This window comes from Anabrus simplex, chromosome 2, assembly GCF_040414725.1.
Source record: "Anabrus simplex isolate iqAnaSimp1 chromosome 2, ASM4041472v1, whole genome shotgun sequence".
Lineage (NCBI taxonomy): Eukaryota > Metazoa > Arthropoda > Insecta > Orthoptera > Tettigoniidae > Anabrus > Anabrus simplex.
The window spans coordinates 405,661,384-405,678,690 of record NC_090266.1 but is presented as its reverse complement, the minus strand read 5'-3'; the positions used below and the strand labels follow the sequence as shown (position 1 = coordinate 405,678,690).

Below are 17,307 nucleotides of genomic sequence, written 5' to 3'. Positions count from 1 at the left end.
CAGCCATGGCCCGTGCTTAAATGCAGTGGGCTATCCTGATTGGTATTATGAAGAGATTTAAAGCTGAACAATTAAATTAATGCAAGAGTCCAGCTTGGATTGGGGCTCCCTGAAGACTTTTTGATCTGTCAAGAACAACAATTATAACACACACAACCTCTAAAATTACATACTAATAAACAAAGAATGACATGTTTCGTTCTCTAAAAACATCCTCAGATTCTATCAAATCACTTTAAATCATGGGTATATATGTGTAATATTATTTGCATTGTAATTTTAATGCCCTATGATGTTCGAAGAACTGATCAAATACTGTATCTGATAAACCTTTGATGTTGCCATATAAAGGTCTCATGTTACCAAATACATGTGTAGTTCATTTACTCAAAACGTGAGTTTCTAAGATGCAAAGACCACGGAGAGTTACCCGTATCATCACTGCCTCATAATTACACATTAACTTACCATTGTATCCAAAAAATTCGTTTTTTATTTCCATACCATTAAGGGAGTATAGCATTTATAGTCTCTCTGTCAAGCATAAGAATATGAGGTCGCTAGATGCTTCCAATGCCAATATGGGTCAATTGAACTCTTAGCATTTCTCTCAGGTCAGCCTCATGGTAAATATGAGGGCTATAAATAAAGAAGTAGCAATATTGGAATAAAGCAATATTTAATGAAATCATCATCAATGTCCCACTCCAGTCGCCCGGGTGTGGTTAACAAGCCTCCTCCACTCCTTTCTATTCTTCCACTTTTCCTGCTCTATTACTTCTGCCACATCCAAACCAGCTTCTCTAATGCCCTTCCAAATCTGATCCATTCACCTTCTTCTCGGTCTTCCAACTGGTTTCTTTCCAATTCCCTTCTCTTTACTTTACAAAGCAATGTAATTCCCTTCTTGCTACCTGTTCTTTCCCCATTCTTTTTACATGTCCGAACCATCTCAGACTTGCTTGCTGTATCTTCTGTACTAACAGTTCCATATTTAGCTCTTCTCTGATTTTAATATTTTTAATTCTATCTCTTCTTGTCTTTTTAACCAATGTTCTTAAAAATTTCATTTCTGCAGCTCGGATCTTACTATCTTGTCTCTTATTAGTTTTGGGGCCGATGACCTTCGATGTAAGGCCCCTTTAAACAACAAGCATCTTATTAGTTACCAGGGTTTCTAGTCCATATATTACAATTGGTATGTAATACTGTTTATATAATGTTAATTTCATTCTCTTGGGCATTTTATCATCCCATAAAAGCTCTCCGACATGATAAAATGTTGTACCTATACTTAGTCTGTTGTTAATTTCGTTACTTCCATTAATAATAATACCCAGATATGTAAACTGTTCTACATTCTCTAACCGTTCTCCATTTATGTTTACTTGGCTTCTCTTTTTCTCTTTTCAACAGTGCATGACTACAATTTTCTTTTTACTAATTACCATTCCGAACTCCTTCAGACTTTCATTCTAAATGTCCAGTCTCCTTTGTAGGCTACTTCCTTTTCTCCCCTTCCCCAAATCAACATATCATCTGCAAATACCAAAGCATTCATCACTACTGATACTCTGTTTTACGATTTCATCCATCAATATAATAAACAATAATGACAACAGTGCACTTCCTTGCTTGAGACCTTTTATTGTATTTTTTTTTCTATTTGCTTTACGTCACACTGACACAGATAGGTCTTATGGTGACTATGGGACAGGAAAGGCCTAGGAATGGGAAGGAAGCAGCCATGGCCTTAAGGTACAGCCCCAGCATTTGCCTGGTGTAAAAAGTTGAAACCGAGGAAAACCATCTTCAGGGCTGCCGACAGGGGGATTCGAACCCACTACCTCCCGCATGCGAGCTCACAGCTGCACGCTCCTAACCGCACGGCCAACTTGCCTGGTCCTCTTTTTTTTTTTGTAAAAAATGTTTGAGGGTCACCAGTCCTCACTTGTACACTGCTTTTAATCTTATGATACAACATTTTTATCTTGTTAATTAATGATTTGGGTACATTCCTTTTCAGTAGGCATTCCCATACATGCTTTCTCTCAACTGTAGCATAAGCTTTTTCAAAATCCAAAAATACGAAGATGATTTCCTTGTTCTTTTCTAAATATTTTTCCATTATCGTTCACACTGTAAATATGAAATCTATTGTTGATATATTCAGTCTAAAGCCATAGTCCTTCCTCTGTGTTTCTATTACATCCCTCAGTGTTTTGTCTATGACTTTCTCCATTATTTTTAGCCCACGTGATAATACTTGCTTGTTGTTTTAACGGGCCTAACATCGAAGGTCATCGGCCCCACTTGATAATAGGGTTATATCGCTTCAATTTTCACATTTCTTCCTAATTCCATTCTGGAACAATGGTACAATGCTTCCTTGTTGCCAATCTTCAGGTATTCTTTCATCCTTCCATATGGCATTGAGGGCTTGGTATAGCCACTATAGTCCAATGCTTCCTGCTGCCTTAACCTATTAACTGGGTATTATTGATGTGCTTGGTGTAACCTGCCCTGTGTATTTTTTCAGCAGATTGTTGTTACATGGCAGGATAGGCAGAAAAGTTAGTAATATCATTAATCTGTGATACAAAAAGTAAAATAAAGGAGTTTTAATTAATTTTAATGTTAAGAGAAATGTTTAACCATTTTTATGTTAACTGCAAGGTCATTTACCTGGTTGGAATTTGAGAGTTTGGCCCATATTTTACAGAAGAAAGTTGAAAAAAATAAAAGCAAGGTGTATTTATAAATATATCATACATGTGACTTTCTGAACCATTTTCCATTAACTGCAAGGTCATTTACCTGGTTGAAATCTGAGTGTTTTGTTCATATGTTAGCACTTAAAATTAAAACAAATAAAAGAAAGGAATATTTATAAATTACTACACACGCTAGTGACACTGTGAACGATTTTACATTAACACAGTCGGTTATGTCATTTACCTCACCAGAACTGCAGTTATTTGTCTCAGAGATAATTTTTGAAAAGTAAGGGATTGTGATACAGTCCTGTTTTGAGAAGTCACTGTTTTCTGGTTATGAACTATCCCCTGCAGCATTAGAAGTCCAATTAAAGTTTTTATGTCAGTTGGATTTGTATCCACCCAATCTCTCGCTCGCGACCGTGGTTTCAAGTTCGGATGGGCTTCTAAAACTGTTTAGCATGCACATTGGTCTGTTCGGCAATAAGTTGAAACATATCATCACTTCTGAACTGTTCAAAATATTCCAACAGATTGGACTTATCGTCGAAGTCCACATTTACACCGCTAGCAACAGAAAATACGAATTTCTGACGTGAAACACCACACGGCGGGAAAGGTTGAAACATATCTAACACTCCACCTCAATCCGATTAGTCATGTTGTTCACCTTGTTCTTCATTCTCATTCTCTGAACCACTTTCACTATCAGACTCACCTGCATCTGTATCAAACCACTCATCTTTGGATTTCTGAGAAGATAAATCGTCACAATCATTCTCTAAGTGTTGAATACTCTCATCTTCTTCGAGCATTTCGAACTTACACTTTGAGCTAGATGCTGCCATATTTGGCCTACTGCGCATAAGTAGCACCGCACAGTTCTAAAATAAAAAGAAATAAGCTTCAAGAAGCGTGACGTGGTATTTGCCGCCATCGTGCGGAAGAAACATCAATTAAGACAACAATACACGACGCAGAAAAGTAGCTCATCATACCCAGGTTATTCGCAGTAAACGACGAGTACGGTACGAGCAGTCATCCTCATTACAAAGTTTTTCAAAATACTTTGCCATCACCTTCTGAAGACCCTTTTAGTCATGTACTATAGATCCAACTTCTCTCTCTAATGCCTTGATTTCTTCTTTTCGATTTTATTACTCTGTAAAATAGTTTCTGATTTCCTTGACTATCTTGCTCTATTTTGTTGGTAAACTCTCCACAACATTTCTCTTCTTCTTGATACTCCTCTTTACTTGTAATTTCAATCTTTTGTATTCCACATGTAATCTTTCTATGTTATTCTCATCCCTCTGATACGTTTTTTGCTTTTCCGTATCCATTTCTTTCGTCACCTTCCTCCTATTTCTTTTTTATTATTTTGTCTGTCCACCACCGTGTCTCCTTTCCCTTAACATTTGCTTTTGTTTTCCCGCACACCTCAGTTGCTGCTTCCACAAATGTCCGTCTTAAATTGTCCCACTCTTCTTCTCCACTTTGTATTTCTGTGTTAGGCAACTTCCTTTTTATCCAATCTTGGAATGCTGTTCTTTTATCCTCCTCCTCCAATTCCCAATTTAATGAACTAAAATGTACAATTGCATTCCATTCCTTCAATGTATTCACCCACAAAGGTCTATCACCTTTTGCCAAATATTGGGAAGCCATAGGGGACCATTGGCAAGGCATTCTCTGTTGACAGTGATGGAGCGCTCTACTGCGCGGAGCACAGCCGCCACGCCATGAAATTGGCGGCCTCAGAGGGGTTCCTTAAACTTCTGAAACAGGTTGAAATCAGAATGACTAGTATCTGCTAAGTATGGAAGGTGTTCCAAGAACTCCCAATGACACTGTTGCAATAAGAGCTTGAAATTATTTGCTGCTGATGATGATTGTTGTTTTAAGGGGCCTAAAATCGAAGGTCATCGGCGGTTCTCTGTCCTCAAAATTCGAACTGTCCCTCCTCTAGTTTTCACACTCTCTTCCTTTATTCTCTCCCTCTCTTGTATCCATTGCTCTCTTCTTCTTGCCTTTACTGCTACACTGCAGATGTCATTGAACCATTTTCTCCTTTATTTTCTCATTTTGCCAAGACCTTCCTTTACAGCTTCTGCCACTGCTTTCCATATGTTTGTCCATTTGCTTTCTACATTGCCTTCGTCAGCATACTTATCAAGTGTTTCAAACCTATGAAGTTTCCATTCTCTCTATGCTGAATACTCCACATGTACTAAGAGAGAGAGAGATTTATTAAATAAATAAATCGTCCGTCCTCCAATGAGGGTGACCATTTGGATCCGGAATACAGTTTCAATTTCAATGGAGTTTAAAAATATCGAGAAATGAAGATTTAATCGTTGTAGCTGTTATCTTCTTTTTTCCCGGGGTTAGTGGGGGAGAAATATCAATCACGTTCTCAGGTACAGATGGAAGTGAATGATTTGCAGAGAGTCCCTCAGTATCTGTATTACTATTTTTTCTAACTCGCAGAATGGAACTTTCAAGTTTTGTAGGAAGTTCGATGTCTGCCTCTTGCTCCGAATAGAAGGCCTCTGACAATCCACCGATCGATAGGTATTTTATACTTAAATGAAAGGTAAGGCAAGCATGGAATATAAATAGCTTGCTTTTCTAGGTCCACATCCCGAGCCTAATCCAGGTCCCTTTCAAAGCGAATGGGGGGATCTAAGACCATCGCTTTCATGTCCTCTCTGTTGATGGCTACGATGTCCGCCCTCCGATTAGAGTAATCGGTAGAGACGCAGTGAACCTCCTCGTACACCTCCCATCCACGCTGTCTCAAGCCTTGAGCAATCGACGATCTTACACGGTGGTGGCGCATTAATTCAGTGCTCCGGCAGAATCCCAGCACATGTCCAAGGGTTTCTGTCTCGTTGCAGCCATTCTGGCGGCAACGGGTTGTGTTGAATGACCTACCGGGAACCGACCTGACTGCGGTGAGGTTGCATGTCATCTTCACTGCATTCATGTATTCAGAGGACGACAGAGGTGATTTATGGGTCATCCAGGATTTTGCTTTCGGGCAGTCTGAATATAACACTACTCCTTTTCCTTTATGTGGTAGCTGACACCACGACTGAAAGGATCGATTTCTCATAATTTCGCGTAGTTTCCTTCTGTCAATCTTTGGGGGGAGACTTTCCTTTTTTATGTCAAGTCTGTGAAGTGCCATATCTTGTTCTTCAGGTAACTTCCTTACGTATGGTAGGTGAACGTCCTAAACATGGAGTAAGCGATTACAAATACTGTAATGCTGTATATTTGCTTCCCATTCTGCGCAAATTATTCCCATCCCTCTGACCTTTCTGGCACTATACAGCATCGAATTTGGAGTATCATCAGGCAGCATCATTATTTCTTTTACAGAACTTCTTATAATTTTGTCCAGATCTTTAAGAAAAGTGTTTGAGAGTTGTGTCAGAGGGGTACATTGTAGAGGATAGATCAAACCCGGCCAAACAAACTCGTTAATAATCTTGATTTTTTGCTCAGGTTTTAGAAGTTTTGTTTTTACCAGATTATTTAAGTCAGAAGTTACTGTGCTTATTAGTTTATGTCTGTCAAGAGAGATTTCATTGTTGAAGTCAATTCCTAAATACTTGATTCGTTCATTGTTTGTTTTTATCGATGGGATTATTGATCCTTCGACTGTAGTGACGTTTCCTTCAGTTAATTTTCATTTCTTCAGGATTATAAATTTGCTTTTAAGAGGATGGATATGTAAACCAATTTCTGCAAAGCTGCTTTCAGCCAAATTTAACAAGGTAGTAGCATCATTTTCGGTTTTGCTGAGTATGACTAGGTCATCTGCGAAAGCAACTGAGGATATACAGCCTTCTTCCTGTCGTAGCACATCTCTATTCATAACTTACCGATGACCAAGAAGTGATCTGTGTCTACTCCTCTGTAAAATCTTAAGACATTTACCTTGCTCTTGTACATTACATCAATCATGAAGCGGTCCAACTACGAGATTGTGGCTTGCTGCTAAACTGATCATTACAGCAACCACTAGTCATTACACAGACTGCTTAACCACAGACCATTCTCACTTGTCTCTCTGTGTAAGCTCTCCTTCCCTATTACACCGGCCTGCGAAGATTTTCCAGCAAAAGTAATTGTATGTGATATACGTTACGTTGAGTATCCTTATGTAAAAAATAATACCAGTTGTTTCGTATCACATACAGATTTGTCACAAGTCCGTCTCATGTTTATGGTAATGGAACTTCATTGTTGTAAATGAGGTTTGGATTGGTTGTACGGAATGCAGGTATGGACGTCTGAGATAAAATATTGTATGTGCTCTGTTTTGGAGGGGAGTAGGTAATCATACAGGAGCATCAGAAGAACAATTAGAACAGTTGCAGTTCGCGCATGCACAATGTCAGACAAGGTCAAAACACCAATTTCGCGTTTCTCCGTAGCCTGAGAGGAGAATCTGAGAAAGTGTGTCACGCCTTTGTCTACAAGTTACAATGTGCACTTGAAGTCAATTTAGTGAAAAAGTGAGTTAGTTTGTGTTAGAATGGCAAGTGGCAGTGATGTTCGGAGGCAAAAATGTGTGAACAATCCCAACTCTTTCTGTTATATATGTGGCCAGTATACAATTAAAGGCCAGAAGCGAAATATTATGCCATTTATAAAAAGCGTGTACTTGGCATATTTTAACATGAAGTTAGGTGATCAGGACAAGAAATTCGCACCCCATATTGTGTGTAAAACGTGTGTAGAAAATGTGGCAATGGTACAATGGGCTGTTGCCGTCAATGCCATTCGGAATCATAATGGCTTGGCGGGAACAGAGAAATAATTTTGACGATTTTTTTTTTTTTGTGTGTATGTAAAGTGTCCGGGTTCAAAACCAAAAAGCACATTGTGTATCCCTGCCTTCCATCTGCCATAACCCCCGTACCACATGGACCTGATATTCCTGATTTACCAGAGAGTGTGTCTTTGTCATCTTCCGGTGCGGAGGATGGTGATGACGATACCTTTATACCGAATGTTGAGGATAAAACTCCACGTCTTTATAATCAGTGCGACTTAAATGATTTGGTGCGGGACCTAGGCCTCACTAAAGAAAAGAGTGAAATTTTAGGATCAGGATTAAAAGAGAGAATTTTGTAAAATTCCTGGGACAAATTCATACTATTACAGAAATCGGCAGGAAGAATTATGGCAGTTTTTTGTTCACAAAGACGACCTTGTGTTTTGCTGTGATATCCCTGGCTTGATTCGTCGTCTTGGAACTATTTACCAAGCAAAGGACTGGAGTATATTTACTGATACCAGTAAAAGAAGTCTCAAAGGTGTTCTTCTGCACAATGGAAATAAACATGCTTCAGTGCCAGTTCCCCATTCAACATCTCTTTGTGAAAACTATCACAATTTATCTATGGTGTTGCAGAAGCTGAACTAAAATGAACACAGATGGTTACTGTGCTGTGATTTAAAAGTATGCGGTATCATATTAGGGCAGCAAGGAGGATATACAAAGTTCCCGTGTTTTCTGTGTGAGTGGAACTCTTGGGACAGGCATTGTCACTGGTTAGTGTCCGAGAGGTCCAAGAGGAAACAATTCGTGTCTGGAGAAGAAACATTGTAAATTATTCATTAATTGATCCTCAAAGTGTGTTATTGCCCCCTTTACATATTAAATTGGGAATTATGAAGCAGTGCATGAAGAGTTTGGATAGAGGCAGTCCATGCTTTTGGTACCTCTGTCAGAAATTTCCAGGACTGTCGGATGCCAAAATTAAGGAAGGTGTTTTTGACAGCCCCCAAATTCGGAAGCTTATGAAGGATCCGACATTCAGTACGACATATACAGATAAGAGATAAATTACGAGAATAATAAATCACGATTCACTACGACGACGAACGGAACACAGCTTCAGGCATGGGAATCTTTCAAGGATGTTTGTAGCAACTTCCTGGGTAATGTTAAAGATGTCAACTACCAACGGATTGTGGAAACCATGCTGTACAACTTCCAGAAATTGGGTTGTAGCACGAGCTTAAAATTACATTTCCTGCACAGTCATCTGGATTATTTTCCTGCAAATTTAGGAGCATTCAGTGAGGAACATGACAAGCGATTCCATCAGGATCTAAAAGAAATGGAACAAAGGTATCAGGGGCGATGGGACGTCTCTGTGATGTCAGATTACTGTTGGTGTCTAGTGCGAGATAACACTACTGAGGAACAACACAAACGCAAATCAACACGGCGTTCATTCACATCAAAGTGCAGCAAACAATAGTGTTCTTGTAGTGAGATTCATACATTCTAGCAATGAACATGTTACTTTTTTGTATATTCATTGCAATTTGATCATGCCCCAGTAAAATTACATATATTCTCTATTATGGTGTTTTCTATCAAAATTACAATATGTCAAATTTGGATTTCAAATAGCAAAAAAACTGTACATGATAGGCAAAAACTGTTTACATATTTGAAATCAGCACACCTAAATTAGGGTAAATCACCTCTTCAACCTTTCGCCGGAGAGAACTTTTTCTTTTTCGCAGGCTGGTGTTATTGGTCTGTACAGGTCTACTTGACCCAGCTTGGCGCTGAAATCTCCCAGAACTATCGGCATGTATCTGTTGTTGATACTGTCCAGAATCATTTTAAATTCTTCACAGAAAGCATCTAAAAGACAGGAGCAGGAGATCCTCTTCATTCACTTCTGTCTGTGTGTGTGCACTGACCAGAGTAACTTCTCCATACTTGTATTTTATACCAGTCTTTCACTAGTGACAACGACCTCTTTTCCTACTAAGTAGGCTACATTTCAAATATAAAATTAATTTTTGGTCATTTTTTGTAATGTTAGGATATTTTTGAAGGATTTCAGAGTCATAAATGCATTATTTATAGGGCATTTCTTGATCTAACCTATAATAATAAGCCTCAGGAGAATGCACAAGACCAGATGGAAAGAAAAAATAGAAAGGATAAGGAAGGACAAATGAAAAGCCACAAGTCTGAAATGTAGAAGTAGTCAAGGAATTTCATCACTGAGCTCGATAGCTGCAGTCGCTTAAGTGCGGCCAGTATCCAGTAATCGGGAGATAGTGGGTTCGAGCCCCACTGTCGGCAGCCCTGAAGATGATTTCCCATGGTTTCCCATTTTCACACCAGGCAAATGCCGGGGCTGTACCTTAATTAAGGCCACGGCCGCTTCCATCCAATTCCTAGGCCATTCCTATCCCATCGTCGCCATAAGACATATCTGTGTCGGTGCGACGTAAAGCAAATAGAAAAAAAAAGGAATTTCATCGAAGTATATGACCCATAAACTGCAACATAGTAGTTGGAGGAAAAAAAATTATTTAGGCCTACATGATGATTATTAGGATGATAATCGAAATAGACTTTCAACGTGTTCATGTCCATTACATGAGGGCACTAGTGCCAGCTACGTAACTCAGATTTTTTTTCAACAGAACAAATATGGCCTAGGCCAGCATAACTCAACTGATAAGAACATCCAACACAAAATCAGAAGGTTCTGGGTTCAAATAACAATGGTGTCTAGTTGGCCATTTTTTAATATGTACTTAGCATTTCTTCTGTACGTACGATATAAACTGAACATGACATAATATGTTGAAAATTTATTTCAAGTACAATGCAGTCATGAAAATTCAATAATAATAATAATAATAATAATAATAATAATAATAATAATAATAATAATAATAATGCGAGATATAGATCCACAAGTGTATAGTGACCAGGGGTGGATCCACAAGGGGGAGGAATTTCCCCCACCCCAAGTCAGACAAAAATAGAAAATATTAAATTTACAGAAATTTAAAAAAATAAGTGACAGCATCAGTGTCTAGGGTGATATGATAATATAAAAGTAATCACAGTGAATTGTAAGAAATGTACAATTTACTTTTACAGGACACACATTTTGGCATTATAAATGAAATGACAATACGTAGGCATGTTGCAAGAATGTGTGTGTTGTGAGGCCCCCTTAATCTCTAAACAGATTTTGAAAATGCTGCCCCTAACAAAATAGCCCTAGCTCGTAGCATCTCACTGCTCGCCCTTCCCTTCCTCCCTTCTTGTTTCTAGGGAGGGACAGCTTATTCCTAGTGTGCTGACTTCTTAACAAAGTGACCAGGGCTTGCAGTGCATGCAAGATTATTTTTGCTATGTGTACAACGTTGCACTAACAAATGCAGTTTTCATCAACGAAGAGAAAGGAGAGTGACAGTACTGGGAAGGTAGTGACGGTAGCCTTAATTAAGACACACAGTGAGAAAATAGAAACCAATGGAGAACCACTTTAGGAGTGCAGACAATGAAACTCGAACCCACATTCTCTTGAAAGCAGGAGCACGCGAGATTTTCAAACCAATCGCGTCTCTTTGGTTCGGATTTCACATACAGTGGAACCTTATTAATCCGGACTAATCGAGACTCTAGGTTGCCCAAATTAATGAAAGTCCGGATTAAACAAAATAACTCATGAAATGAGCCATGGTACATAATTAAACACTCTATTCAGTAAAAAAAGAACATGTACAGTGTAGTATTTTAAATTTTAGTAATACAAAGGTTATTTAGTATACAAGATATAATGTAGTACAGTATTACGCCCAACAAAATATAGAATAACTAGTGCAGTACGGAATTAGAACATAACAATAAAGGTACACCTTCACTGACGACACACGACACATTTACTGGTTTGAAGAAACTGCTGATCTTTTATTGTCTTCCTTTGACATTAACTACTTCAATAATTTACTGATGAAGATGCCTCAGATGTTCGTAATATGCAGATATGTTTTCATTGTTGTTAACTTCAAAGTATTTAATGACAATGTTTAGATGGTCTTTCACTAAGTTCTGACTTAAGGCTAATAATATCACCTGCTTCATCGCGGTCATATTCATCCATTGCAGAGCTTTCTGCGGCAATCACACTTTCAATGATCTCCTCCTGCGTGGTTTACAACTTTGCATTCATAACTCCGCTTTATATTGTAATTGTCTTTATATATTTTTATCAAACGGCTGTCCAGATTAATCGAAGTCCAGACTAATGGGGTCCGCATTACTGAGGTTCTACCGTAAAACTATTGGTCTGGTGACTTATGATCACAAAATTTAGAATCATGTAAAACTGCAAATTTGCCCGTTTTTATTATTTGTTTCCATTATGATTTCTTACTTTCTTACTTACATTGACATCAGTCCACTCATCAGGAATCTCCTTAAAAATAGCAATATACACAACATCCATTAAAACAGGGTCAACTAATTTTAAAACTGAAAAATGCATGTCCCATCCAACATTAACACAAGACTCATCAGCCTTTTTCCAAGTGAGCCTGTTTCAAAACATCTCCTTCAGAATTACCACCAAACACTATAATCTCTTTGCGAATAGCAACCATTTGTGACCAACACAAAGAAGTGTAGCCCCGTCTACGTCTGTAGTATGGTAAATGAGGAAGCTACTGCTTGCAAAGCAAGCTCACACAGGATCAGTAGCACTGACGCGGAACTTGGAATGTGTGAGGGGCGACCAATACATGAGATCTTATCGTGTTATCGTTTCAGGGTGAAGGCCTCACCGTCGGCAGCCCTGAAGATGGTTTTCTGTTTTCCCATTTTCATACCTTAATTCAGGCCATGGTAGCTAGCTTCCCAATCCTAACCCTTTCCTTGCAACACCAAAAAACTTAGATGTGTCAGTGCAACGTTAAACCACCAGAAAACATACAAACAGGTCAATCTTCATTATTAGACAAATTATCAATTTCTACACAACTTGGTAACCATTCTTAAAATTACAAGATTTACAGTAGGTACATTAAAATTATTTTTGAAGTGCCAAATAGGACACAGAAGAACACAGTAATCTTTGAAAGCAATCTTAGGTGGCCCTTCTTGCTTTGAAGGGATCCATAACCTCAAAGACAACTATACTGTCTATGAGTAAAGGAAATGATCCTGCAAAATGATCTGTATGGTCTATGAGTAAAGGAAATCTCCATAATCTGCAAAATTATAAAATTAGAGACAACAATAACATTATTGGTTTTACGTCCCACTAACTACTTTTTCGTGGTTTTCGTAGACACCGAGGTGCCAGAATGTTCTCCCGCAGGAGATTTAACATTCCAGTAAATCTACTGAAACAAAGCTGATGTAAAAATTAGGGACAGAACCACAGTCTAATGTTCATTGTTGTTCTTTCTATGTTCATAATTACTAATATTCATTATACCATTTTTGTAATATAGGCTACAGATACTATTTTGTCTTGTGGCAATCTGCAATGGCAGGAAAAAAAAAAAAAAAAAAGAATAACAACAAATCATATTCAAAGTACAACTTGGGGCATTCCCTATATATGTGCTGAATGTTGTTTCTGGGTTCAAATAACATTATTGATTTTACAACCCACTAACTATGGTACTTACAGCTTCGAGAGAGGCTGAGGAGCAGAGTTCTTTTACGTGGCAGTTGAATTCTGTAACGGTTCAATTTCTTGTTCTGAATCCTACCATGTAACCTAATTTTCTCGATTTCTATACCAACTATATAAAAGAAACTCTGCAAATTCAAGAGATAGGCCCACAGGAAAGTCCCGGGACTAACACCCTGATCCACAACGTTCATAATTACTCATTCTGATTAGAGCATATTTGTAATATACAACAATTAGTGTTTATTAATATTAAATGAACAATAGTACTCAGCAATCTTCTAATCTTGTAACACAGAATAAACACCACATCAAATTTCGCAAGGATTACAATGATGAAAAACACACCGTAAGACACGTGGTAGTTGCTAATAGTTAAAACTTTCTTGATGATTGACCACATGAAATAAAGAACATATAATAAATACTACCAGTGTTCTCCCCAGAAATTTTCATTAGCTGGGAGGGGAATAGTTTGTAAAAAATGAATATGATAACATTTCAATTCATTTCCCTTCAGAGAACTAGCAGTTGTATCACAGTGGAAAATATTAACTGCAAAACTGAACTATTTTAGTGTTATTATTAAGAATGAGACAGAACAGAATATTTTTAACTTCTAGTGTTCTACTGCTTGTTCATAATCATGTAACACCAGGGCTTACTACACGGCTGGTGCGGAGTGCCATGACATCAGGCGGAATAGTGTTCGCATGCGAATGCACGCTAATCCAGATAACGCTTGCGCAAGACACTACATGGTAGTCAAGCAAAATATTTAAACTCTGATGTAATTGATGCAATTATGCTGACAATAATTAAGATTTATCATTTAAATAAACAGTTTTGCAGTATTTACATTTTAATATGGAGCACCCAGCGACTTAAATATGTATTAATATTATGCAACTAGCACATATCTAGTTTATGTTAGCTGGGCGGTCCGTAAAAACAGCAGGGTCCATTAAAAACGTCCTAGGGAGAACACTGACTACAAACCCAAAAACCAGAACCCTGAGATAACTTTTGCTTGCCATTTAACAATCCACCAACAAATACAGGTTTTCAGCAAATCTGACATAGCCAAGGGTTAGGACTGGGAAAGAATGTCCTGTACAGCCCCAGTATTTATTTGTGTGAAACAAGAAACCACAGAAAGTCACTGCCAATCCAATGTCATTGGTTTTTTTTACCACCAATATCTTTTACAGTTTTTACAGCTGCTGAGGTGTCTAAGTTTTCTCTCGCTGGAAATATTCTACAAGCAGGTGAATTATACCAACACAAGGCGGGTATATTTGCACACCTTCACATATCATAGGACTGAAAAAGGATCACACTGTAAACTTGAAAGCCAACAACGTACCATCTGAGCCACTCTCAGTCAGGACCACCAAAAACAATTTTCAGGGCTGCCAACAAAGGGTTCCCCACCACATCATAAATGTAAGTTTCCAGCAAGCCAACTCATTTACCAAAAAAAGAAAAAACAAATGTTATAATATCATATTGTATACCACCAACACACCTCAAAACTCTGAAAATAAGCTTACATGACAGGATTTCAAACAAAATCTTTATAAAATTCGACTAAGAAAAACTTCAAGATTGTCCTTTGGCTGAAAACTATCCTCTGATCATTCTTTTACACTTAAACAACTTTATAGTAATAATAATAATAAAGTAGAATACATGGATATATTTATAACCGGAAACTGCTTGCATGAAGATGATCTTCCAACAATGCCTCGCTGAAATAAAAATCTGGCATAACAGGGAAATATGTCAATGGTTATGTTTCAGCAAAACTCTCGGATAGAGGGTATCTATTTAACGCCATGATAAATACTGGGTAATGGAGTTATCCAAACTATGATCGTGAATTTGTGCTAAATGCCAAATTATTAACTTCTTTTCAGTATACATGCTGAGTGAAGGATATAACAACTCTGTTCGGGTGTATGTAAATTAACACCATTGGCCTGTTTAGTCTATAGGAAAAATTAAGGACTTCGTTTACGTGAGTGCTTAAACATTTAAAAATCACCGTAGGTCGAAGAGCAGGGTAGTATAGTGTTACAAATAGTACTGAAATTCCTAATCAACTGTGTATCAAATCATAGAGACCAAATAATATGCTGAGCCATTCTCTCATTGTATATACAAATATCCCAGCGACTAATGAAGTAACCTACCAATTTGCAATCTGAACGTAAAAAATCTGCTACAAATTAACTCATTTCGATCTCATCACAAGGTACGAAATTGCCAATGGGTCCACTCGAATTCTACACAAATTTTAATAATCTCAATAAACACTGGCATCTTATTGGAATACGGTATGTGTGAACTGTAAATAGCAAAAATCATCTCACAGATGAAATATAATTTCTCCAACATTTATATCATTAAATCCACCACCACAACAGCAGTGAATTCAAAGATTTGCAAAGCAGATTATTATACATCGTGTGTCTACCGTAAACAACACCGAACACAAGCAAAAATAACAAGCACAAAAATTGACAGAATCGAACGTCAGAACGAAAATTAAAAATATAACCTGTAAAAATTACGATAGAAGGTATCATTCTCATAAACATTACAAATAATTTGACATTAGATGGCCTATAAATAATACATCTTAAATTGACTTACCATTAAACCAGGCATTTGTCTGTGATACTGTAATGTTGTCTTGAAATCGTTTTACAGGTTTAGGGGCAATTTTAGAATACAGATTTGACATAGCCATTCTTGAAACAATTTAAATTCACTAAAACACCAGAACAAGCAGCTATAAGCCAGCCATTTCGGAAATAAATCACACCAGTTATGCCAACCACAAAGAAACAAATATTTCAACTAGCGCTGTGAAGAAGAGGTGGCACTCCTGTGTCGTCTTGTCTTGCTTGTCTTGTCTTGGTTATTTAATGGGCTTCGCTTGGAAGCGGTATACCCAGCCACGTATCCTAAAAACAAAGCCGAAAGATGGAGGATGCTGAAACTTTATACAATACAATACAATCAATACTGATCTGCATTTAGGACAGTCGCCCAGGTGGCAGATTCCCTATCTGTTGCTTTCCTAGCCTTTTCCTAAATGATATCAAAGAAATTGCAAATTTATTGAACGTCTCCCTTGGTAAGTTATTCCAATCCCTAACTCCCCTTCCTTTAAATGAATAATTGCCCCAGTTTGTCCTCTTGAATTCCAACTTCATCTTCATATTGTGAGAACGTCTCCCTTGGTAAGTTATTCCAATCCCTAACTCCCCTTCCTATAAATGAATATATGCCTCAGTTTGTCCTCTTGAATTCCAACTTTATCTTCATATTGTGATCTTGCCTACTTTTATAAACGCCATTCAAACTTATTCGTCTACTAATGTCATTCCACGCCAACTCTCCGCTGACAGCTCGGAACATACCACTTAGTCGAGCAGCTCTTCTTCTTTCTCTCAATCCTTCCCAACCCAAACATTGCAACATTTTTGTAACGCTACTCTTTTGTCGGAAATCACCCAGAACCTGCTAAAGGTAAGTGTAAGTATAGAAAGAAACTACAAACCCTACATACTTAAGGAGTAGGGGAAAGGACAGAAACTAAAGGAATATTTTGTTGTCAAAAAGGAAATTGGATAGGGCAGCTACCGAATATGGAGTGGGATCCAGTATCCAACACGTCAATTTCGTGGGTAACGCGAATTGTTTCCGAAAACAAAGTTGTAACCATTTACGCCTACTAACTTCTAATAACGGACACTGAAATAAAATATGATTAATAGTAGCCACCTACGTACGACATGTGCAGAGGTTAGACTCTACCAATTTCATGCGACATTAGTAATCCGGTGTACACATATGGTTAAGTCGCATACGAATAATAGTAGTAATCTGACGTCTAGTATAGGGGTGTTTCAGAAACCACGGAGAGCGCGGGACATTCGGAAGTATCGAATAAAAGTGGCGACCTGTACGACAAGCGGGATCACTCCATTCAGTCTGCCAAAACAGGCGTATGTGTGAGAGACAACTACTCCAAAATTCCATGAACGGCAACATCAAATGATACGCCACTCCCTGACCGTGCGCAGCTG

The 17,307-nt window shown here is 38.0% G+C and overlaps 1 protein-coding gene across 1 annotated transcript in view; it reads right to left on the bottom strand.

Moving 5' to 3' along the window:
- The window catches only part of lute (BTB/POZ domain containing protein 3 lute), a 198,681-nt gene extending 182,656 nt beyond the window's left edge, over positions 1-16,025 (bottom strand). Inside the window, exon 1 of the mRNA XM_067140812.2 lies at positions 15,866-16,025. Within this exon, the coding sequence (XP_066996913.2) occupies positions 15,866-15,962 (97 nt within the window). The 5' untranslated portion in view covers positions 15,963-16,025. The remainder of the gene's footprint in view (positions 1-15,865) is intronic.
- Between the last annotated feature and the right edge of the window lie 1,282 nt (positions 16,026-17,307).